Below are 25,815 nucleotides of genomic sequence, written 5' to 3' on the forward strand. Positions count from 1 at the left end.
AAAACAAGAATCTCGGTCTTGCGAGAAGCAAAACTGGTATCGACATACCGAGCTCGTAAGTGAAGTAGTTCTATGTCTGAAAATGAGCATGCGTCAAAATTAGTGTGCTGAGAAGCGCGTGTCCTGGTGCATTGGTGGACGTGTTGGTGGACTGTTTCAGAAAAGCCAACGCTAATCAGGGCAAACTTGAAAATTCCATCGCATCGTACTGGCCAAAGATGACAGACTTCGCTGTCCTGGACATGGAACTCCGTCCAAGCGTTTCCACTTATGTCGGTCATGTCGAAGCATTTCTAACAGTAAGCCATGAGATTCGTCTTACCCGTTTCTTTCGAAAAAATGTGTTGTAAAATAGGGAGGGCTGACGCCGACGCTGCACAAGGGGGATAAGGCTCCCGTGGTAGTCATCTTCATCAGATTAGAGTGTCACCTTGGAGTCGAGGGCGGATTGAGATATAGGGGGGGGGGATCCGAACGTCCCGACACCCCTCTCTTTCTGTCGTTACATAGTTTCGATTAACTTTGACTGTGTGGCGGCATGCTATCCACGACAGGACCCACTCCCCCGCCCTCAGAAAAATAATCGATCCTGCTTGTAGTACCTATGTCTTTTCCCGGCGTGCCCTTATTGTGTCCATGACCGTGAAAACGGTTTCATCGCGGCAGTTGATTCGCGCAGGAAAGTTATCACCGAAACGTAACACATCACATGGAACATGTAATAAACATATAGTCCGGTGAACTGTTGTCAGCATGTGGGCCCTATAATGTCTTTTTAGGAATATTAGGTGGCGTCAAAAGGTGCGTTCTAGTATCCGCCGCGTGATAGTCAACAATCCCTTGCTTGATTCCTTTGTTGCGGATCTCTGAAGCTGATGCATTGGGGATTCAACAGCCATAGGATGCAATTTTATGCGCAGCGTGTCGAAGAAGCCAACATTACACAAACTTTCGTATTTCCATTCGTAAACCATTCGTATATCACTCGCTCATTTCAAACGCCAACTGAGTTGAGTGTCCTGCGCGTGCATTGTCGAACTTTCCACCAATACCAACAACGTTCTAGTGCTAGGCGTTGATTGAATTCTTTCAGGAAACGGACAGACTTATAAATATCCATATGAGAGCAGAACCAATGCCAAGGAGAAACTTTGGCTACGTGCTTCTAGGTGTGGCCATACTCCGTGGAAGCCAACAACCAAGCACCCTCATGGCTAACTTCAATCAGCTTGTACAGTGAGTAGAACATATGTGTCAGACGTGGGGGTCCGGGGTGCTGCTTATACGAATATCTTAGCGGCAGGCTTCGAAAGAATGGAAATGTTGCGCTGATTACTCTTGTACACACTTGATGGTTCAACGAAACCGCGTTCAAGTCATACGCACCAAGACTCACATAAACATACTTTTTCTACCTGGTCGTTGTCCCGAAAGAGCCGCGGGTAAACTCAGTTGCCCGTATTCACCAAGCCACTTAAACCGTTGTTTAATGACGTCGGGTTTAAATCGATCACGTAGTCTCTCCGGCTCTGAAGCCGGTTGGCCAAAACGCACGCGCACTATACACATTGTCACGAGCTGATTGAGGGGAGGGAGACAGTAGCTCACAATGTGCTCAATTTTGCACGCAGCATCTGCAGACTGCTAGCCGTGGTATCTATATCATGACTACATGGGCTGCTTGGCACTCTACTGATGAGTTTATATGCGCCTGTGGAGGATTTGTCCATACAGATCTGTTGACGAAAAGCACTGCTCGCAATATTCCCTGCCTCTTTTATGCCTCTGCGGGATATTTCTACCTGTACTTTTATCGAAAAACCAAATCTGATATCCTAAAGGCATGCTTGCTTTTTTTTATCAAAATTTCTCCCAGTCGACATATACAGCAGCACCATGCATTAAAGCCGATAAGCATAACTAGATCTCACCAGCACAAAATTGCGCCAAGAAACATGCTCATAGCGATTTCAAAAACTTGCTTTCATAATGACACAGAACACAATAGTGCTTTCCTAGGGAGCTTGCATCTTTCTGGGTAAGCAAACCATGCTTTCAAAGGGATCTAGAGCTTCCTTCATAGTGTGGCTTTTCCAGAGTCAGACCTGAAATATTGTACCTTGTTAATGCAATGGGACGTCCAACAGATAACGCCAGGTGCCCTCTAAATACTATTATTTTGGAACGTCACTCTTAACATCTCAAAGGCGAGCAACGTGCTCGATATTTATGCCTTCACATCCTGGGCAACATGTACCATCATCCGCTGTATAGCTGTAAAGCACATGCGACCACCCCCTTCTCCCTCGCTCTTGTGACCTCCGTTTACGCGACAGATGCTACTTTTAACAGGACACACTTAACAGTAAACGAGAAACACAAAGATCTTCCACAAGTACCGGTGATCACTATAGTGTGCAGCAAGTAGTTAAATCCATCAATCAGAACCAGCAACGGCAGCACAGCAAACACTATTGTTAATGATGTATAACAGAGGCACTAGGGGCTGTATTAAAAGTACCACGCATAATCAGCGCCGTTGTTGCTGGAGGTAACAGCTGTTTGTGCACGACCTCCTGTCAGCATTGGATCGGAAAGCGCCTTGTGTGTAGCTCCCAATGTTGACATAACTAACTTGGACGATATCAGTTCTAAATTTGCAGAGCGGATTTCAAAATTCCACTCCATACCGGCTTTTATTGGCGGGGGGTTTATTACCTCATTTACTTCGCTCACGGGTCCATCACAACGTTCTTTTTCCTTAATTTGTGCAATTTCGACTTTAAAACTAGGCAACAGTATCTAGCAAAAATCATTTTGGATTGTTTCTCGAAATGCTCATTCACAGCTGCTCCGCGCTAGACCGGCTTAAACTACCCCCACCCCTAGTTTACATCAGTCCTATGCAAATACATGCGAGTTAGACCATCGCTAGACCGCCGGGTTTACGACGTGTGAACAGAGAACAAAATGAGACATTTACGGCAAACGCTTCTCGTAGCTTTACAAGTGTAAACTTACCTATATTTCGCCGAAAAATTTATGCGAAAAAAGCCTATGCGCTGTCCAGGGGCCTCACGGCAGTCGGGTTAGAATAGCAGGGTGGTGGTTCGTTATTTGCGGACGAAGTTCTCACGCGATCAATTTAAACCAGACGTGACCAAACGTCACAAAACCAGTGGCTAAGTGGGACTGCTGAATTCGGGCATGTGAATTTATTCTTCCCGGAGAATAAACCGTATCGTCAGACGCCAGACAATGATGGATAGCGTGGCAAAACCAATCTGAAATGCCATCTCCACCACCACACACTAACAGTCGCAACTTCGCCCCAATTTTCAGCTACCAATCATTTTTACTGTGTCGTCCACGTTCGTATTGTGCGTGTGTGGACGGTATGGACAAACATTACTGTTCGGTTGCTGGTATGGAATAGGCTCCCTAGTACGCCGAAATCAATGTCTCGTAAGTCTTGTGTCAGTGTCTACTAGCTAGAGAATATGCCGTATGGGCTTCTGGCTGCTTCTCATGATAGCAGTTTCTCTTTACAGGGGAATTAAGCCAGACGCCCTAGTGTACCGAACAACTCTCAATCGCAATATAACGGACCCAAACGTATGCTGGACTACAGGACCGTCACCCTGGCAGGGACCTGGCATGCCGTCAATGCAGTCGTCATTCGTAAGCAACGTTTTTGTCTAATGTTCGGAAACGGAACAATCCGTCGCATCGGTACTATTGTACGATGGAGACAATGTCACTCATGTCAAAATGACATGGGTCCGGTTTCACCAACGCTGGTTAACTTCGAACTAAGGTCAGGGGGAGCTAAACCTTGAAATTAGCACTTTAATTCTTTTTAGCAACGTTAGTCGGAGATGTGCTGAATGTCTTAGTGACAATAAATACTCTTGGTGAAGTAGAGTTCAGGGTTACAATCAAGTTCAGGGACTGCTGATCTCGGTTCAAATGTTAATCTGTGTTGGTGAAACTGGGCTATAGTAAAATATACAGTCGCAGGCCCAGACCGGGGAACGCTGGCAGGGTGACCGACCTTGTACGGGAGAACATTTATATATGTCTTTATTCTGAGCAATTGCGTCGTCTACTTGATAGATAAATGCACGTGGGAAACTTTCACGGGAAATTGCAACGATTCCGCAGTCAATTGACTGAGACTCTGTTATTGCCGCAAAACAACTGTTTCTATGAATGGAGTATGCAGCCGTGCAGAGCTGGACAGAACAGTTGTGACTAGCAGGTTAGTACGCGTCGTGGGCCGACTTCAGAGGTAACTGCGAACATGCGTCTCTGAGGTCTGTAGGAAAACGGGAGAGCACATCCGGCAGAAGAATTCTTTCCCACCACCTCAAACATACGAACGGATGTTTTTGTCCAATCAGCCATGCCATTTGGTCTTTCGGCAAAGATCGAGGCGCGTTTCCAACTCTATAGATGGCGTCGATAAGATGCCTGGCTACGCACGCGCGCTAGATCTTTCCCAACTGTGGTACTGCGATTCAGCATACGGCAAAAGAAGCTCAAAAGTCACGAGTTTTCCTGAACGAGGTGTTCATACGCTGTAAGTTGAGCAAGATGTGTGCTCACCCGATGCATATAAGAGTGGATGTTCAAGCTACCTCACCTTTGGAGTCATTACTGTTCTTGCAGGTTGACTCGCTGGCATTCAGGCATGTGACTGGGTTCCAACCACTGCCTTTGAAATCAACGGAATTGCTCTCCTTCAGCGCTGCGGCCATAATAACGACTTACAAAGACAAGGATTATAGGAGACCACCCATTTCTCCATGCCAGAGTGTCACCCAGGGCAATCCAAAAGAACTGGTAAGCCGACATTGACTGTCATGGTTCGGACACGGAACGTTATAGGAGTCAGGAAAAAGGACCGAGAGACAAAGTGCAAGAACGACACAAAGAATCCACACTTCGGTTGTGTCGTTCTGGTTCCGTGTCACTCCATCAATACAACATCAATGCATCAATACTAGATGCAGCATTGTTCTGTGAGCAAAGGCGGAGCACCCACGTCTGTCGGAAAAAGCAGTCTGGGAACAGACAGCGTATGACACACTCCACTCTGATTCCCTGCCGCTGGCACAGCGGTCTGTTGGACCAAGGCGTGGATCAAGGGAGGGGGACAGTTCTGACCCACACATCTGTCTTTTTTTGCAATTGACCTTAGTGTACTAGTATGCTGACCAAGGCAAGTCCCCCCCTCAAAAAAAAAAAAAAAAACTAAAACGCGTTTGTGCTCGTTATTATTACAAAGAGCAATAAGATGCGGGAGCCGGAATCAATACCACCGCCTGTTCACACCATCAATTCACGGCCGCTTACTTGGTCAGATTACGGTTACATACGCACAGTGAACTATGTAAGTATCCATGGAAATAAACAGCGGCAAGATAAACACGAACAACCGACCAGATGAACCTCATGCAGAAGATATATGATGTGGATAGAAATACTTGTAAGGTGGCCAAATACCGAAATGTACGTTATGGTAAGGGAAAATATGCGTAGTGGAGTACGATAAACGCCTCTCGGTTTTGAGCGACCGATGTAGTGCGTTCGACAGTTTAATCCCGTAACATCTCAGTAACCCGGTCCCGTATGCGTTGCAATTAAATTAAAATCAACACTAATGCTATTCCTACACATGGGTTCATCTACAGCTTGTACGCGCTAAAGAAAAAGGTAGAATATTCTACCCAAAGTGGTAGAACGACAGTATTTCTACCATTTCTGTCCAATCCACGTGCGCCATCTCCTCCTCGGGTATCTACGCGGCGCCGGCCCTTGCCCTTGCTCCTCTCTCTCACATTTGGTCTGAGAAAAAAAAAACGTAGAATTTTCTACCCAAGCTGGTAGATCGACAGTTTCTACTCTGCAGTTATACCCAAAAGGTAAAATTTGAGTAGAAATGTGGTTGCAGTACAGCCCTACCGAGATGGGTAGAAAATTCAACATTGTTTTCCTTAGCGTGTAGTAATTCATGCACCATGCGTGCACCTTTCTCGGGATCAATCAGGCGGTCAGACACGGTAGATTTTGGTGACGGCTACCGGGTTGCAGAGTACTATGCGGTGATGTCAAGTTCTGAAAGTGTCATTCGGGTGCTGTCGTCGGTGTCCTTGCGTTTGTTTGGGTGATGTATCGCTGTTTTCGCGAGTTTTATTGTGAAACCCTTCGTTTCTCGTTGACTAGGATGTTTCAATCCAATTGGATTGCGCTGTTTCTGGTACAAATATTCCCTAAAACCATACTAAATAAAGACCTGGAAAGATTTGGTCCATGTATCGGACTGGGAAGGGGTGCTTGAATGAAACAGTTCTTTTCTGAACCGCGACCAATCAGCCCGTTCCGTCCACCCACACGTCGGCTAGGTTTACGAAACGATTATGGAAGAGGACTGATCAGACCAGGGCGATAGGCAGAACTGACTGTTTATTCCAGAGCGCGAGGGGAAACCGCGCTTGGTGTCGCGCGGATATGGCCGCTACAGGGCTCCCCCCCAGAAACGACATGGTCGCTCCAGGATACCCGTTTGGGGGGTTCGGGAGGTAGGTCTCAGTTGACAGGTGGGGGTGGAGCCTGAAGCGGTAAGGAAGGGAGGCTGAGTGTCGGATTCGGTGAAGGCGGGTTTGAGCCGATCGATGGACACCGTTTCCCGACGACCACCGTAGTCGATGATAAAGTATTTGGGATGGCGTTCGATCACGTGGTGTGGACCAGAGTAGGGGGTCCCGGAGGAAAACTTGAGATGCTGATCGGAGGTGGGGTGAAACGAAGGTCCGATGGGTACTAGGAACTCGAGGGGCAGTTGGTCGAACTCGGGAGAAGTGGTCGCGAAGGCGTGCGACATAGTCCGTTGCTGTCAACTGTAGGTTGTCAAGCGGCTGGGGGTCGAAGAATGGGGGTCGAAGAACTGGCCCGGAAGGCGAAGGGAGGCCCCATAGACGAGGTCCGCTGGTGTACATTTCAGATATTCTTTCCAAGCACTGCGAATGTCCAGCAGTAACACGGGAAGATATTCGCTCCATTTCGGGCTGTCGTCGTAGGACATTGTGGCGGCTTTGAGGTGGCGATGAAAACGTTCAACAATGCTGTTAGCGCACGGGTGATAGGCTGTGGTGCGACATCGGGTGGTACCAAGAAGACGAGTCGGGGCAGAAAAGAGTCGTGATTCGAACTGACTTCCCCTGTCGGTGATTAACTGAGATGGGACCCCGAAACGGGAGATTTTAGTTGAGATGAATGCTTGTGCGACGGTCTCGGCTGTTGAATCGTGCATCGGGGCCGCCTCCGGCCATCGGGTGAAACGGTCGATGCACGTCAGGAGGTGGGGACCGACGATGTCCATGCGGACATGGGTAAACCTTGCGTCAGGCAATGAGGAGGTCAAGAGGGCAGACGCGGTGTGCCTGTGAACCTTTGCCCGCTGACATGCAAGGCAGGGTCGCGTCCAGGTGCGAATGTCGGTGTTCATCGATGGCCAAACGTGATGCGTGGCTACCAAACGTTGCGTGGCTTTGACTCCAGGATGAGAAAGGCAATGAAGCGATGAGCAGATGGACCGCCTGATCGGTTTTGGTACAAATGGTCGGGGTGAACCGGTTGCCGTGTCACAAAAGATAGGCTGCTGGATACCGGAAAAGGAGATAGGCTGTAGGCGGAGCGACGAATTGCCGGATCGGATGTGCCTAAGTTCAGGTCCAGCTCTTGCTGCCTGGCAAGATCGCCGAGATTGATGGGGGTGTCATGGAGGGAAGAGGTCCTACTGAGAGCGTCGGCGGGGACGTTGTGGGTTCCTTTAACGTGCTGGAATTCAGGGTTGAACTCAGCTAGGAAGGCGAGGTGTCTGATTTCGCGTGTCGAATAGCGAGAGCTTCCAGATTGATACGCGTAGACCAGCAGGTTATGGTCTGTGAAGATGACGAATGACTTGTCTTCGAGGTAGCAGTGGAAATGTTTAACCGCTGTGAAAGCGGCGAGAAGTTCGCGACCAAAGGTGCTATATTTCTCTTCCGCAGCAGATAGTTTCTTCGAGAAAAAGGCCAGCGGCTTCCAGTGGCCGCCAATACGCTGCTGTAGCACCGTTCCCGTGGCTTGGTTGGATGCGTCCACCATGAGGGATGTAGGACCTCCACTTACTGGGTGACTTAAGGAGGCTGCTGAAGCGAGGGCTTCCTTTGCTTGTGGAGGCCACGTGAGTCTAGCGGAGTTGGGAGTATGTGCCTTTAGGAGTTCTTCTAGCGGTCGTAGAATAGCAGCACAGTGGGGGACGAAACGACGATAGAAGTTAACCATGCCAAGGAACCGGCGGAGCTGGCGGATGGTTGTGGGCAAGGGAAAATCCTGGACTTGCTTTACCTTGCATTCCAGGGGAGAAATTCCATGCGCGTTGACCGTATGGCCCAGAAACTCCAGCTCAGGCGCCGAACTCGCACTTATCGGCGTTGATGAGCAATCCATGGTCAGATAGACGTCGGAATAGGATGCGGAGGTGCTCCGTATGTTGGTCGGGAGAAGCACTCGCAACCAGCAAATCGTCGAGGTAGGCAAATACAAAAGGAAGGCCGCACGTGGTGTCGCCAATAAACTGTTGAAAGGATTGTGCCGCATTTCATAGGCCGAAGGGCATCCGGAGGAATTCAAAAAGCCCGAACGGTGTTACAAACGCAGTTTTCGCGATGTGTTCCTCGGCCATGGGTATTTGATGGTATGCCTTAGTTAAATCGATTTTTGAAAACGTTGTTGCTCCTGAAAGGCCGGCGGTGAAGTCGGAGATGTTGGGAAGAGGGTAACGGTCGAGAACTGTTGCCAAGTTTAAGGCGCGATAGTCTCCGCATGGCCTCCAGTCGCCAGTTTTTTGGGGGACCATGTGAAGAGGTGACGACCAAGTGCTGGAAGACTGTCTGACGATACCGAGCGCGAGCATATGGTCGAATTCCTGTCGCGCAATGGCCAGCTTCTCGGGGCTCAGACGACGTGCTTTGGCAAAGATCGGCTGACCCCGCGTGACGATGCGGTGCACGATAGGGTGCTTGACGGGTTTCGTCCAGTCGCAGGGGGAGTCAAGGATGGAAACTCGGCACGAGCTCCGCACAAGCGGTGTCCTGCGGGCGGGGTTTAGTAAGACCTGCCGGTGGTGTGCACGTTGAAACGCCATTCAACGGCGTTCAACGCCGGTTGTCAAGCAACACACGCCTAGCAACATCGACCATAAGGTTATTGTGCGCTAGGAAATCGTAAATCGGAAATCGTGCGTAGTGTCTGCCACCGGAAAGACCCAATTGAGGACACGACGTAGCCCAAAATCCAGAGGCAAGGATCGGCGGTAGTACACTGCAATGCGGGAACCATTTACTGCGGTCAAATACATGACAGGTGTACGTCGTCGATCGTGGCTAGATGCGGAGAGAACACTAACTTCAGCGCCAGTATCGACAAGGAAATTCTGGCTTCCGGACCGATTTTTGAGATAGGAGAGGCGACCGTGCCGCGTGAGAGTTTCCTGGTCGCCGTTAGGAGTCCCCGGTGAAGTTTCCCTGCCAGCGGCATGGTGCTTCGCAACGTCGTGCCCTGCGGCCGAAACGACGGTGGTACCAGCAGACTGAACGACGGTTGGATGACGATGGCAGTGTTGGAGAGCGTACTATTCAGGACTGTCCAGCACGGCCAGGAGAGTGGCTGTCGCAGCGCGTGGGCCTGTTGAAGGTGTCGGCGAGCCGCTTTATTTCATCACGTAAAGCGATGAGTTCCGAGTTTTCTGAGGACGCCGATGAAGAGGTACATGTACCGCACGCTTCGGGTGAGGATTGTGGGTGGGTGCTGTTCACTGCAGAGAGAGTGTGCTCAGAAGCTTGCCCGCATGCAATTTCCGTTACCTTGTCGGCGCGTGTTGCGAGGGACGGAAGGTCGCTGTCGTCCGAAGCGGATAAGACCAGCTGTACGGACGGAGGCAGTCGAGAAAGAAAAAGCTCGCGAAGGAGCTTGGGGTCGAAGGTGGAGCTTCCGATCAAATGCTGCATTTGCCGCAAAACTTCGGAGGGTTTGCGGTCGCCAAGAGGGTCGTTCAGCAGCTGGCGGTCAGAGGGAGAGGTTCGCTCGACGACGGCAATCTTCAAGGCGTCGTACGAAGCGTCAGCGGGAGGACAGTTGACGGTGTCTGCCACCTCGATGAGAATGTCTTCGGGGAGGGCGGACAAGGCATGGTGAAATTTCGTTACTTGTGATGTGCGCCAAGGTGAACTGTGACTCTGCTTGTCGAAACCATATGTCCGGGCGTGAACGGGTAAAAGGCGGCGGTCGTACGGCGAAGGAGGATACCAGGGGCTGCGTACCGTTGCCATCCATGATCACGTTCCGGTCACCAGCGTGGAAGACGACTGATCAGACCAGGGCGATAGGCAGAACTGACTGTTTATTCTAGAGCGCGAGGGGAAACCGCGCTTGGTGTCGCGCGGATATGGCCGCTACAGGATCAAATCCTCATAAATTAAATTAAATCAAGTATGCGTTCAACATAATGCAAAGCTGAACGCAAGCGGTGCGAATGTGACTACACCGTATATAGTTACCGTAACGCACTGCACGGTTGTATCGAGGCTGGGTGAAAAAAGTGTTAGCTGGTGAAGATGCCAGGTTGTTTTGTTTTGGCCAAGGAAAACGCCTGCGTGGTTTCTGGCAATAAAAGAGAAAGAAAATGGCAAGGAAATGACTAGGCGAGCTCCCCATTACTATATTGCAGCGAAAACTGGAAACGGACGAGACAATCGTATGGGCTGCTCTCCCGTTAGCGTGCCCTACTTCACGTCCTGAGGTCCTAAGCTGCAGAGGGAGCCGAACATTACCGTATCGTTCCCATCAAATAATTGTAGTGTACGGCGGCATTGTGGTGTACGGCGACATGTTGCACGTGCCACAGTGTGGGATAGCGGTTGATTTCTACCAGCTGGAGTTATTCTGACGTGCGTCGTAAAACACCGACAAACTGTGCTGGATTCAATGTTACCTCTCCCACATTGCTACAGTCCTCGGTCGCGGTTCAACCGGCGATATTGAGCCCAGCAAGTCCACACGTTACCGATTGAGCTACCGAGGAGGGCTATCTTCCTCGTCCACACGGTACCGCTGGGGATAGTCTTTTTAAGTGTGACGTGAAAGGCGTTTTCACTGTCACAATCCTGTTTCAGACATTAGGGACTATGTTCTCCTAGATATGGCAGGGAAATTTAGTTCGAAAGTTGGTAGGTTGGTTCGAAAGCGATTTCAATACTGTATACTGAATGATAATGTGTGCCATTTGATCTATTGCATTAGTTTTGTAGTAATGCTGGCTCTTACCTTGAGTCCTCATTTTCAGCTCTGCGAAAATGGACTATATTATAGGATAGTAACCGAACATTTGGAGCACCTTGAAACCGACGCCACTCGATGGGACCAATGGGGCCGTACGTTTGACACCACTATCACGGTAGCGTACGACTCGGGTTGCACTATGTCGAGAAAGGTATGTATACCATTTTGAAGGCCCTGTATCTTGGTAGCTTCACCACAGCCAATGCCGTAGCCGTAGTAGCCAATGAGTAAAGTGTACATTTTATATTCCCCGAGTCGGTCTTACACTCTATCTTTTAACATTTCTGGTGCTTCGGTTATACAGGGTATCCTAGCTAGACGCGAACATATTCGTAGAAAAATGTATGCATCACTTTTTCCGAGGTGCAATAAGGGTACTCCTTAGAAGGCCATTAGTAAACTCCTAAGGCAATGTGTTAATTTACTTTCAATAGTATCTTTTTTAATTATAAAAGCTACAAAGCTATCCAAATGAGAACATCTGGCCCTTTCGGTCATCTGATGCCGGAGCTGTTTTCAGAAAAACAAATCCGTTCGATAGATCGTCCGCACAAAAATCGTGAAGGAACGTTTTTTTTCTTTATTGTGTTGTGTTATTTATTGCGCATCTGGGAGACTCGTCTTTCCTTCATCCCCAGTGTGAAAGAGGGAAAGACCACACAATCGCCTCTTGCGTCCTGGTAGAACATTAACAGGAAACAGAAAATGCATGTAACAGGGTACATTTGTTTTTGTTTTGTTACTGCAAGTTAGAGCTCATCTTCGACGGCTGAGGACAGCACTGTGCTCATTCACCCCCTCACACTGGGCGTGATGGAAAGACGTGTCTCCGAAGATGCGCAACGAATAAAGAAAAAATCGTGTTCATTGACGAATTTTTTTGCGGACGATCATTGAACAATTTTTTTTAACTGCTCCGGTATCAGGTGACCGAAGGGCCGAGATGTTTGAATTTGGATAGCTTTCTAGCTTTTATTTTTAAAAAAGATACTATTGAAAGTAAATTAACACATTTCCTCAGGAGTTTGCTAAGCCTTGCTTTGCTTTGCTTTGCTTTCGAGTTTGCTAATGCCCTCCTAAGGAGTGCCCTTCAGCATATACTATACTGCAATTGATTTGATCTCGGAAAGAGTGATATACATATTTTGTTTTAAATATGTTAGCTGCGGCACCCTGTATTTAGTGTGTATCACAAGCCTCTGTGGCGCAAGCTTCAAGCGATACTTTCTAATGGGGTATTCTACACAAGCGCCGTGTCAAATGGCGTTTTCACAAAACGCAACATCTCTAGGGGTGTGCTCCACAGCGGTGTTTGTCAGCTTTCTTCGTGACACATTCATTCATTCATTTGCATACACTCTATGAAGGGCGCACAAAATTTTATGCGCTCTTCGTGCGACAGCCGCGCTGCCCTTGCATGTCGCTATCTCGGCAATATATCCGGATAGGCCTGACTACTTAATGAAATAAATGAGTGGATCGATGAAAGATGTTAGCCTATGGGTCACGCCGACGGGCCTGCCGACAGGTGGCCACGAAGGACTCTGCTCGCTGTCGCTGCGCGCGCCCTCGTGACCCCATGTGAAAAGAGCACCGCGGATAACCCGGGAGTACCTGCGAAATTAAAGCAGTACGCCGAAAATTCGAGAGAAAGGAAAATGTGCGCGTGCTGTTGCATGACACACTTATCATAATGTTGATAGTCTGCTAACAACGAACGAGCGTGAAGTTGTGCAGGGGTTCCACTCAGCAGCTGGCAGTAACGTTTTCGCTTTTAATGTATGGTAAAGGTAGCGCCTCAAAGTACACGAAGAAAATGTCACTGGACGATTCTCCTATTTTGGCACGTTACAAGAAGGGTGCGAAATTTTCGCTACACCATTTTGAGTTAGGCTTGGATTCCATTATACACTCTGTTCCACGGTGCTTATAGCGAATGAATAGAATTTGTGTGCGCACGTACACGTCCTTGGAATTCTTTTCGTGGAATAGGCTTCCCACATAGCGGCATTGACACGCTGAGATTTAATACAATACATCAATTTAAGCGGAAAAGCGGAATATTTATTTTATTTATGTATTGATTTATTTATTTACACTACCCTACTGCTGCACCTAAGTGGCATTGTATAGGGAAGAGGAGATAACTTAATAACAACACAATCACAAAAGTTCAATTACTCACATACACACATACACACACACATACACATACATGCATAACTTTTCACAAAAAATGAAAAATAAAGAAATCATGGTATTTGCTCTGTACGTCACGTAATTTCTTGTCCTTCCCGCTGAAATTAGCTTCTAGCTGCAGCATTTTCGAAAACATGGCGATACATGCTATTACATTCAGAGTGTTTGAAGTTGTCGAGAATTAATACCTAAAAAGGTGTGTGACACCAACAACATACACCAACGACTTTATTTTTAAGGTGAGCAATGGAGAGGTTCACTAGACATTCTAACATGTTATCATGCGTTCAAAGATGTTGTTATGCGTTTGTATTCGAAATGTTACGTTGCAAAAGATCACGCAAAAAGCATCAAATGGCGAAAGCAACCGAAAACGAAGTGAAACCTGGATCGGCTAGCAATCCGGGTCGGCGAATTCCCGCTGGCACGCCCTGCCGTCCGCACTTCACGTTCGTGATCTTTGTTTTTCGTTTGCAGCAGTCTGGTGGAAGCTTTGCATAATGCCCCCTGGAGTTTCAAATTAAAAGAAAACACTGGTTCAGGATGTCTACTTGAAAGAAATTTACATTAATAGAAATGCGATTTCGTCTTCTTCATTCGAGACATCAAGTGTACCGGATTGTTCGATTTGAGATGAAACTAGCCTTTTAGCATTCCAGCCTGCTTGGGTGATCATCAGCAGCCAGATATTCAGTGTGGATACATCAGTAAGCACGACATGAACGTATCGGGCTAGTACGCGGTAGTAGCATAGATATGACTTAGCTGAATATAATGTCTGTTCTGGTCCTCCATAACGGATAGGAAAACTTCACCACACGGAAAAACGTTATCCGAACCAAGCCTCGGGACCCACCCGTGCGCCGTTCAGCGTAACTATGTGTAGAGTGAGTGGGATATAAAAAAAATATTTTCTCACCCTTATCAAAAAGTACCTTCTCAATTTTTTTTATACGCTTTAGTATAGATATTGATCTGACATCTCCATCTATTTCGATTGTTCTCGGCCGACCGCTTCATTTTCAAAAATGGCGTTGAAAATGGCCAACTTTACCAAGGGTACGGCATTTGGGATTAAATGGGGCGAAAAATATTGTGTGGTCGGCCTTCAAAACATGTGATTTTGAAGTATGGAAGGTACAGAATACGCTGAATTTATTTGTCCCTTCCAGCTTGTGCGAAAAGTGCCCTTAGCAAAGCGCAAAGTTGCAAGAAATAGCGCCACAAAGCAGCCCTGTTTCGCTGGCCGAAAATGAAACACGAGGGAAGAACTTTATATTGGCAGAATGTTAGGGCCACGCTCTTCCATTCTATGTCACTAAGTCCACCTAGACTCAAAACCGTACTCAGTAGGTAACTTTTTTCGTAGCATGTTTTTCGCGATTCTGACGAACCTTGACCCCGCCTAAATCGACAACGGTTCAACATTGTCCAGTAAAACTCGGGAAAATAGCTTTATTGGCAATAAGGAGTCCATGATAAGTTTTGGAAGCAAAACTAAGGGGGGTCGAGCACGACATTTGGGTGATTTGGCCTGGAATGACCCAGGTGCCACCTACTCGTCCGCCGTTCTACGGAAACCGGTGGAAGCCTCCTCGGCCTGTCCAACCTACTCCGAGCGTCCCCCCCACACTCTCAGCCGTTTCGCAAAACAGACGTTTGGCGGACTCCCGATTTCAGACCGCTCTGCTATCACTGCGGAGAGGCCAACCACGTCTATCGCCGATGTCCCTACCGACGCCTTGGGCTTCCCGGTTTTTCACCCGACGCCCCCTGCCCTCAGCGCGGTAGTCTCCCTGCCACAATTGAAGACTATATACGGCAGCAGAATGCTTCTGCTGGCTCGCGACGCGACCTGTCCCCGAGCGTCCCCCACCGCAGCAAGTCGCCAGGAAGAGCACGTTCACCGTCACCGGCAAGGCGACCCGTGTGGCGCAGCCCTAACCGGGAAAACTGGAGACTGCAGCTCCGGGAGGTGAAGCTGCGGGCCGACGACAGGTTACAATTCCTCCAACTCGACGAACAGCAACGCGGCACCGCCACGACGCTCGGAAAATTACCAATAACCTGAAAATACTCATCGACGGCCATGAGATGATTGCGTTAATCGATACCAGAGCCGACGATTCCGTTATCACGGGATGTAATACTCGTAATGGACTTTCTAGTCGAAAATGAAACAGTCATCGACTTCACAAATGTTGTTATCTCTTTCGAAACACCGGGAACTGCGGAAGACAAGTGCACTCTGAGAAAAAAAGGAATGAAATAAGCTCCTTTTCGGGGGTACAATGCACAAACACCCACACTGCAAGCAATCACTCCCTTTTGTGAGTGAAAGCAACGCCTAGGGCCCATGGAGTAAAATAGACGCCCAGGGGCGAGGTGCTTAATTTACACCCATACCGGTCTCCTGATACACCCTGCATATGGGTGTGAAGGAAACCCCTTGGTAGGGTTAGATTTACTCCATTGGGGAGTTAATGCATTTCACTAATATTACTGCTTAAAGCAATTAAAAAATAATGAATTTTTTAAGCTCAACAATTGACAAACGTTCAAGGGGTGGTACATGGAATAGCTTTATTATATACTGTTGTATGCAAGGGTAAAATACAATGTATACTGACTAGTATAGTAGTCTCTCAATTAAACTTTTCAGTGGTGTTCCCGCTCATAATAGCGCAGAACACTTCAATAAAGAAGGCAACTCAAAACATATTAAAACATTCCGCGCAACTACTACAATGCTTTGTAGGGTTTTTTAGAACATTTGGAAGGCACGGCTGACTAGGGCCTCTGCTTTCTATAGTACTACAGTAAATGGTTGCTTGCATTTACCTTGAAATGAAATGCAAGAAATAACAAAATGCAACATACTGTACTTTGCAGTGGCATAAGCGAATACTAAGTTCTTTCTGAAAAAAAAAAAACACGCTGCGTCCATGCTCTCTTGTGCACTTACACTGTGTTCAACATTGACTGAATGTCAGATAAAACGCGTGACACAAGTACACCGTTCTTGTTCTTGCGGAGTCCAAAGAAATATTCCAAGACTGCAACGGTTCTTCGCAGGGATGGTGCATACTTTAGGTTGAATACCCAGTAGAGCTCAAAAGCAATCGATACGGCCGAAATGGTGTCTGTCGCCGCATAGGTGCTCCCCTCCACTACGACGCTGCATGGGTCCGTCTTGTTGGGTCATCGGTGACCACCGTCGGGTAGACAGCATTTTCGCTCTGCGTATATACATTGAAACAAGGGTGAGGAAATCAGAGTAATGGAATTACTGTTTTGCTCCTGCCTGGTATGCCACACACGAGATAACTGCAACACTTCACTGGGAAGTGTGTACTGGAACACACTAAACAAAATGTATGCACTTACTGAAGTGAACAGGTCAGATGCAGTCTCCTTTAAAAGGTGAGCAAGCCCATGAATGACACCAATGGAATAGAAGTCTGAAACAATGATACCCTGTTGAGGCTACAGCAGCAGTTATAGTTGAAAGTAGTGATTTTTTTTTTAACAGAGACAGATCACTTCATGAAGAGACAATACAAGCAACACAGTTGCTGCTTTCCTGCTACTTGAGTTACAAACAGGTGCTGCACCTAGGCCGTTAAGTTTTCTCGTTTCATTTGTTTATTTCTTTTTCAGATTCCGGGGTTAAAATTGGGCCAATACTTTCATGTCAAAAATTCCTGCAAACCCGAGGAGAAATGGGGCTTTATTTTTTAATTAACGCTCGCCGCGCCGCTCATTCAGAGTTTTAGAGGTAATCAACTGCGCATTTTATGAATGATGGCATGTCGACGCCTTGAGGTGTCTAGCTCAGGTGCAGTTTCGCGGGTAATAGTTACGCGATAACCCGAGACAGGCGGGCTTCAACTTAGGGTCAAATTTGGGGAAAAACAGGGTTAAGCTCTAAACCTTCACGGCTTACACACAACAAGTACCACAGTCTGTTTGCAACTCAAGTACTGCACACAAAGACTCCGGTTTTCTTAACACTTTCTGTGTGAAGCGAACTGTCTCAAAATAAACGAAACATTCTAATGCTGGCACTGGTGGTAATTCTATTAAAAACTCTAACCTCGCGCACGCCGGCTACACAACAATAAAAAACAAGGCTTCTCAGCTTTTAATAACATGTGCAGTCCCGGCGGATGAATAGATTATAACTGGTGGTAATATCAGAGAATAGAACGCAGTAGAGCCAACCCCTTACAAGAACAACGTTAACACCAGCCCAAGCATCCAGCAATGGAAATGAGTAGTTAAGTATCCCCCACCAGCCCACCAAATGTGCCCCTGCAAGCCGTATACCAACACTGCTGTTCTTGAAGAGTTGGAGCATTTGAGAGTTTCTCATTCACTAGCAGGATCACTCTAGCGGCAGCTTTTCGGCTTCTCGCAAGCTTCATGATTGTTTCTCCTTTTGTATTGATGAAGGACATCAGCTCATTCTCGGCATCTTTACCAGTGTGGCGCTTAAACTCATCATGAATCTGAAAGTAACCAAACAAGAGTTGCTCACTACCAGCACAAACTATCACCAGCCTTTGCATGACGTCAGTCACGATGCTGGAATACCCACACCACTCGTGATTGCCAGAGACGGGTACTTCGCTATAACTGCCAACACTGTGGGCTTTGCGGTCCTGAGCCATAGCTTCCTCTCAGAAAATGTGTCCTCATTTTCTGGCACCTCCTGTATTGATCCGTGGTTATTCTGCAACTACAAAACAAAAACTGCGGGTGAGAAAATGCCAGATGATATTGGAAGCCGCAATGAGCCACCAATGCCAGAATCTTACCATCGGGCGAAAATATCGTCTCGCTTCGTTGGACCCTGGTGGTGTCCTCCCTCTAGGCTGGGTAAATTTCTGTCTGTTCTCCAGTACGTCGGGTACGTTGGCCAGCTTCCTCCTCTGGTTTTTGGTGCGGAATTTCAAGGCTCGTTGCCATGAATCCTGTAAACGAAAACCGTCACCAGCACAATGTTTAAACTCCCAGCGTGTAGTGCGCGGCCTTGAGAGCACGTAAACCAGGTCTCGAGAGGCTGCGGTGAAATTAGCAGAATCACAAATTTAGGGCTTACAGCACAGAACCTGTTAATCTGCAGTGTGAAAGGTAAAAAGATAGCATGGCAGTGTACATACAAAGCCACTCCCGGCAGCGTCCTTCAGCTGTGGATGCGTGAACACCAACTGCCTTGCTGCCTCATAGTACAGAGTCTTCCGACCAGGATACCTGTGTTGAAGTGTATCTCTTATTTAGAAAAGCACTGCACAATAATAATAGCTGGGCTGATCACTGTTTCAAAAAAGACTCACAGGTCATACCGCAGGATATCAGCATGCAACCATTTAACAATTCTGTTGCGGAGCTCTGTAGGAACGCTATCACCCTGCTGCAGTTGCTGAATGGATTGAACAACATCATACGTCGGCAGAGGGATCCTGTAGGGCCCTGTGACCTGCCTTATAGTGGGCTCACTAAACAAAGAAGTGTCCACAAATTAACAAAAACATAGTCTCACTTCTGCAGAGATAACAGAGAAAATTGCGGCAAGATGGTGAACGTACATGGTAGGCGGCACCTTGAGCCTGAGGACGAACACAGAGAGACAACCACACGGATACGTGTGGTTGTCTCTCTGTGTTCGTCCTCATGCTCAAGGTTCTCTCTACCCGTGATAGTCTCACTTGTAGTGGTGTTGAAGTACCAACGGGAAACGCAAAATAATAATTAGAAAACACATTCAAAAATGCTCAAATGAGAACAAAATTTCCACAGACTCCGAGTAGACTGACATTACACTGCCGGGAATACGATCTACATGGGCCATACAACAAATAAATGTTGGATAAGAATAAGTGGGGACCACATTGCAGCTTGTACGCTATTTCGAAAGAAAAAAAATTGCAGGTGCAGGCGTGGATCTATAGTGGAATCCAGGTGTCCAAACCTCCATAAATTATCGACTTAACATGGGGTTCTAGGACAGATCCCAGCGTGCACCTTGTCTATAGCGGATCCCTCTCTCTCTCTCTCAGAAAAACCATGGAGCCACCCTTGTGCAGGTCACCAATCTGTCATAATTGGCGATATGAAACTACTCACATTACGGTTGACAACGAGATTTGGTCGAGGCAGACCACACTTAGGGACGACACAAACATGTAAGCCTCATACGCCCGGAATCATCGAAATGCAACAACTCAGGGAAAAGAGGCGCTGACGCCAGGAATCGAACCTGGGTCTTCTGATTGTCTTGCGGCACTCACTCTTGTCTTGCGGCACTCACTCTTGTCTTGCGGCACTCAATGGCTCATGGGAAACGGCGTGCTGGTGTGGTGTAGTGGTAGCATATCTGACCGGAAATCAGAAGACCCAGGTTCGATTCCTGGCGTCAGCGCCTCTTTTCCCTGAGTTGTTGCATTTCGATTACTCACATTACAACATGAACCGGTTCGGAGGCACCATTTTCATCCTCTTTAAGTTGAATGATGAGCTTGTCAAAGTTTTCAACGTGGTCGCCGTCCTCCATATCCACAAAATCTTCAAACATCTTGTTGTACCGCTTTAAGGAGACGATCACAATGTTAAGTAATGACGCCGAACGTGCTGAATATCGCGCGTTCGCGACACATGACAATCTTCAAACACACTCTGATGTATGGAACAATTTTTCATACCTGTATAATGATCGAGGAACAGGCGTCCACGCTTCGGCCGAGTTCAGACATCAGAAACGCAGCCCTGACATCGTTAATGCCAAGATCGCCGGAAATGCAGATTACCTTTTTACGGTTCTTGAAAGTTACGAGGCATTCCGCTGTGTTCATTGTCCCGATTGCAACGGATTGCGAACTGCCACCTGCCACCACCAAGAACAAACAGACACCCGAAAAACAGAACGCGAGACGCGGACGCAATGTCAAGAACGCTGTTGAGACGCCGATGAAAAGAAAGCGAGGGCGACGACCTGGCGACGACCGAATAGCTGGCTGCTTGGGCAGTTTGGCTTGACTTGGATGCGACTGGATGGGATGAAGAATAATCGTCTGTCTTAAAAGTACCGCAAACATTTTCACCAAAAATTTGTTACTTCCTCCTATCCGGTATTTGTTTCCTTACAGCAATCATACATTAAGTTTATGAATACATTATTCGTCTTGTACGTTGGTATTGGCCTTCAAGCCGTACTTGAAGCCAGCATCGGGCGCTGGCCGAAGCCGAAAGCCCCTGTTTATCCTGTTCTTTCGTGGAAAGCCGTCGTAACCGTGTTACTTTTTGCATGCTTCGACAAGGATGCCTGTCTTCTATTGTTCTAAGTGTCCGTTCTTTGCTCCGGACTATAAAGATGTCTTGCGTCATATTGGTGTAGTCCATTCACATGAACCTGGTTTCCACGTTACTTGCGGCCTTCAGGGCTGCTCACGAATGTTTCAAAAGTACAGGACCTTGATGACGCATGTCAAACGCGACCATCGCATGGATATTGATGTTCACGAAGGACATGAGCATGGTGGTGTGGATGATGACGTGAGAGCTAACTTTGATTACAGCATGGAAGTTGGTGAAGAAGCGCAAACGAGCGGTGCACCGCCACATTCGTCCTCGTTCAGTGCGGAATCAACATCAGAGGAACATCGTTCACAGGATCCAACTGAAGATAACTTTTCCGACTCCAGCTCGTTTTTGAGACAGATGCGTAAGCACATCGCTATGCTGTACATGAAGGCAACGGAGGTACACAGGATGCCACGCACCGTAATGATGAACCTATTCGATGACTTCCGGATCTTTCTGCAACTCTTTCTTGGTTTTGTCCAACGTCGTTTAAGACATCTTGCAGCGGAAGACATTCAACGAGATGTGTATGATCAGCTTGTGACCCTCCTCTCAACCGACTTCTTGGATATGTTGTGGTCACCAATCAAGAGCAATCACATGTACACAAAATATGTGAAGGAATCACTGCCGTACACAGAGCCTCAAGAGCTCCGTATCAGTGGAGTCCCCCAACGTCACACTTTGTACTATGTACCCATTGGCAATGTTCAGAAAAGTATGCTTACTTCTGATGATGCAGTTGATAATGTGCTGGGCACATGTCACGAGCCTAGAAGCCATGATGTCCTCACCGATGTCATCGATGGTGACTATGTGAGGGAGAAAGCAATCTTACACAGTTCTGATGTGGATACAATCATCATTGTTTTGTACACAGATGAGCTGGAACTTGTCAGTCCCCTTGGATCAGCCACCGGTGTACATAAGATTCTTGCTGCGTATTTCTCAGTACTCAACTTGCACCCAAAGTATCGATCAAGGCTCAGTGCCATCCACCTGGTTATGCTAGTCAAGTACGCGCATGTTAAAACATTCGGGATCGAAAAGGTACTTGACCCACTTATCAAAGACATTATGAAGCTGCATGAAAGTGGGATTGAAGTTGTTTGTGATGGGGCAACAAAACGGCTGAAAATTTTCCTTTTGGGCATCGTTGGTGACAACCTCTCACTTAATCGTATTGGTGGCTTCAGCAGCTCGTTCGGAAGTGGACTTTTCTGCAGGTTTTGCTTGACTGATTCCAAACGAATAAATGAGGTCACGAGCGAACGTGACTGCAATGTACGTACAGCACCTGCACATGAAGAGCATGTTGCTGCTGTTGAGGCTGACAGCACAAAGTCAAAGATTTGTGGCGTGACTGCGAGGTCACCGCTGCTACAAATTCCAGGCTTCGATGTCACACAACAGCTGTTACCGGATGCGATGCATGACATCCTAGAGGGCGGCATTGCGTTTCTCCTCAAGCATGTGCTGAAGTCACTTGCGGTCTCAGAAGTAATCACTGCCACCAGCCTCAGTATTGTAAGCACATTTAAGTATGGCTTTCATGACTCGAAATCAAAGCCTGCTCCGCTGCCTGCATCTTTTTTGACTCCAACCGGTAGCCTCCGAGGTACGGCAAGTCAGAATTGGTGTTTGTATCGCTTGCTGCCGCAGATGATTGGTCATCTGGTGCCTGAAGGGAACCCAGCCTGGGCAGTGTATTTGCAGTACCGGCATATCGTTGATATTATCCTGGCGGGCAAAGTTCCGAAAGACAGCACTACATACCTCGAAGTTGAGATTGAAGCCTTCCTGAAAAAGTTTATGGAGGTCTTCCCGGACAAGAAGCTGATTCCGAAGATGCACTTCCGTGTGCATTATCCTCGGTTTATGCGCATGTATGGTCCACCACGAATGTTTTGGAGCATGAGATTTGAATCTAAGCATTCATACTTCAAAAACATTGCTACAAAGTCTAAATCATTTGTCAACATTTGCAAAACAATGTCGAACAGAGGACAACTACTCCAGTGCTATGAATTCTCTGCACCAACTTTTGCAAAACCACTTGTGACCGGCACTCAGAAATGTATGCTGTCATCAGAACTCCCACAGGCGGCGAGGTCAATCCTCCCAGATACTCTCGTTCAAGGCGCAAGCTTTGAGAGTGTGCAATCAGCAAGCCTTGACGCTAGTGCGTACAGAGTTGGTGATATGTACTGTGTTGGTTGGGAAGAAGAGGCTCCCGTCTTTGCGCAAGTGTTTCTGATGTTAGTTCACAGCGGAACACTTCTGATTCTTGTTCAGTTGTTCGACACGCTCCAGTTCAATGAACATAGGCACAGTTATGAGGTGCAACGCTCAAGTGTGTACAGCCTTCTACCCCCAGGACAGCATCCAGAGTACAGTGCTATGGACTTGTACAAGTATAGTAGCATCAGTGAGGTAGTTCCACACTTCGAAATGTACGAGCAGGATTAGGGTACTCCAAATGTATAATACACTGTCGCGCAGGCTGTATTCTTGTTCTAATGTAGCTGCTGTTGTGACACATATTAATTTATTCTTGTAAGCCTATCTCATACCATAACTTGGCTGAAAGGGTCGGACATAATAATTGTTATTTTTGCTGCACATTTAAGCGTGTTATTATTTGCTTGTTACTTAATTCCTTGTAATGCTGTTCACTGTTTTGTCTACCAGCAAAGTTTTGCCTACCAGCAAAGGTTTGCTCCCTGCCACTGATTGCACGCATCACCATGATGAGTATAAAAATTTCATACTCAGCACTTACACTTTCTTTGTATGAACCTTGCATTATTGCATTTCATGGTTTCCCTTTACATTTGCGTTGATTCAGTTATCTCTGTGCTCATAGGTAAACACATTGCATCATAAGTTGCATGCATATCGAGCATAATGTCGTGCCAGCAGGATAATTCACAGGCTGCAAACTTGACTGCAGACTGTGATCTTCAATGAAAACACCTTTCTGTTTCACAGGCTTCGCTGTGTGCTGAGACTTAAAACACGTACAGGTGACTTTCAAATGTGCAGAAAAGAGCTATTGGTCACTGAACAAACTTGTGCAGCAAGTGCAACACGAGTGGCTTTCCTGCTACTTCATTTGCAGACATGGATACATAAAACGTACAGCGTTTGTAACCTTTTGTAACACAAGTATCCAAAAGATAGGCTCCACTTTTCTTTTATCAGTCTCTTTCTAAGCACTCTGTTTCCAAAAGTAAGAATAACCACAAACCTTTCGTTACGTTTTACGCGGGTTAAAGTACACGCTCCGCGTTTTTCCTCTCTCTCACTTTTCCAAACGCATCTCTATAATACTCCCGTGGGGAGTAATACCTAAGTAACGAGAGTAAAGAATAAATAAATTAATGTAAACAGAAAAAATGCAGCGGCGCGGCGACTTGGAGGCGAGCCAAGACCGTCCAGGGGGTGTAACTTTGGCTTGAACTCCCTTTCAACTCCTTTTTTTCTCAGAGTGTGGTGGGCAGGAATAACCCCGGAGAAGCGCGCAAACACGGACGTAGCCGCCGTGGCGAGTCAGCACGTCAACCTGCCTCCCTTGTCGTCAGTCTTTGTGACCGCTACGTGCGACAGAGCACCAACTGGCTGTTTGTTTGCTGAAGGCAACAGACAACTTCTCCTCGAACGAGGATTTGGGATAGCACGAGGAACTCAGATTTCTCGGCCATCTCGTGAGCAGCGACGGCGTACGCCCCGACCCCGAGAAGACGGCTGTCGCAAATTACCCAGTTGCTTCTAACGTGAAAGACGTTCGAAGCTTCCTTGGCCTTTGCGCCTATACTACCGACGATTCATTCGGAACTTCACAAGAATTGCGTCACCCCAGAATGCCCTCACGAAGGACGGATCCACGTTTATCTGGAGTGAAGCCCAGCAACAGTCGTTGGATGAACTGAAGACGCGTCTACAGACCGCACCCGTGCTTGCCCACTTCGTTCCAAACGCCGGAACAGAAATACACACAGACGCCAGCAACGATGGTCTAGGAGCGGTGCTCGTTCAACTGCACGACGGCGTTGAACGTGTCATCGCTTACGCGAGCAGAACGCTAACCAAGGCAGAGAGGAACTATTCGACGGCCGAAAAAGAGTACCTTGCACTCATATGGGCCATCCCAAAGTTGCGTCCCTACCTGTACGGACGACCGTTCAAGGTGGTAACAGACCACCATTCTCTGTGCTGGCTGGCTGGCTGGTTTACGGGACCCCTCAGGACGCCTAGCGAGATGGAGCCTCCGATTACAGGAAGATGACGTAACCATCACTTACAAGTCAGGAAGAAAACACAACGACGCCGACTGCATGTCCCGAACACCACTCCAGCGACAGGAAATCGGTCTCGAGGACGACGACGCCTTCCTCGGTCTAATGAACACGACCACCATGTCTATCAAGCAGTACAACGACCCCGAGTTGAAGACACTCGTCGACTATCTGCAGGGCCGCGCCGACAATGTTCCTCCCATCTTCAGAAGATCACTCCCAAGTTTTTCCCTACGTAATGTAGTCCTCTACAAAGAAAACCACGCACCACAAGGCGCTACGTGGCTTCTCGTTGTGCCTGGGGACATGCGCATCGAGATTCTTGAATCCTGCCACGACGAACCGTCATCAGGTCATTTGGGCTACAGCCGGACACTGGCCGGCATAAGGGAAAAGTACTACTGGCCAAACCTGGCGAAGACCGTCCACCAATACGTAAGGACGTGCCGGGAATGCCAACGACGAAAAACGCCGCCGGTACGACCTTCTGGGTACCTTCAGCCAATCGCACCGCCGTCGGCGCCGTTCGAGCAGATTCGGATGGATCTACTCGGGCCCTTCCCACGTTCGT

The 25,815-nt window shown here is 47.7% G+C and overlaps 2 protein-coding genes and 1 non-coding gene across 3 annotated transcripts; all 3 read left to right on the forward strand.

Moving 5' to 3' along the window:
• The first annotated feature begins 229 nt into the window (after positions 1 to 229).
• LOC135373943 (uncharacterized) lies at positions 230 to 11,612 on the forward strand. Its single transcript, XM_064606982.1, has 5 exons — positions 230 to 299; positions 1,094 to 1,236; positions 3,552 to 3,681; positions 4,672 to 4,845; positions 11,390 to 11,612. Exons 1-5 carry the CDS (start codon positions 243 to 245, stop codon positions 11,552 to 11,554), a joined length of 669 nt encoding a protein of 222 aa, XP_064463052.1. The 5' UTR covers positions 230 to 242; the 3' UTR covers positions 11,555 to 11,612.
• An 8,325-nt stretch (positions 11,613 to 19,937) lies between these two features.
• Positions 19,938 to 20,008, forward strand: Trnas-gga (transfer RNA serine (anticodon GGA)). The gene has a single exon. It is a non-coding gene; the product is annotated as a tRNA-Ser (tRNA).
• A 1,052-nt stretch (positions 20,009 to 21,060) lies between these two features.
• Positions 21,061 to 25,234, forward strand: LOC135373934 (uncharacterized). Its single transcript, XM_064606976.1, has 2 exons — positions 21,061 to 23,379; positions 24,809 to 25,234. Exons 1-2 carry the CDS (start codon positions 21,061 to 21,063, stop codon positions 25,232 to 25,234), a joined length of 2,745 nt encoding a protein of 914 aa, XP_064463046.1.
• The last annotated feature ends 581 nt before the right edge of the window (positions 25,235 to 25,815 follow it).

Source organism: Ornithodoros turicata, unplaced genomic scaffold (genome assembly GCF_037126465.1).
Source record: "Ornithodoros turicata isolate Travis unplaced genomic scaffold, ASM3712646v1 Chromosome36, whole genome shotgun sequence".
Taxonomy (NCBI): domain Eukaryota; kingdom Metazoa; phylum Arthropoda; class Arachnida; order Ixodida; family Argasidae; genus Ornithodoros; species Ornithodoros turicata.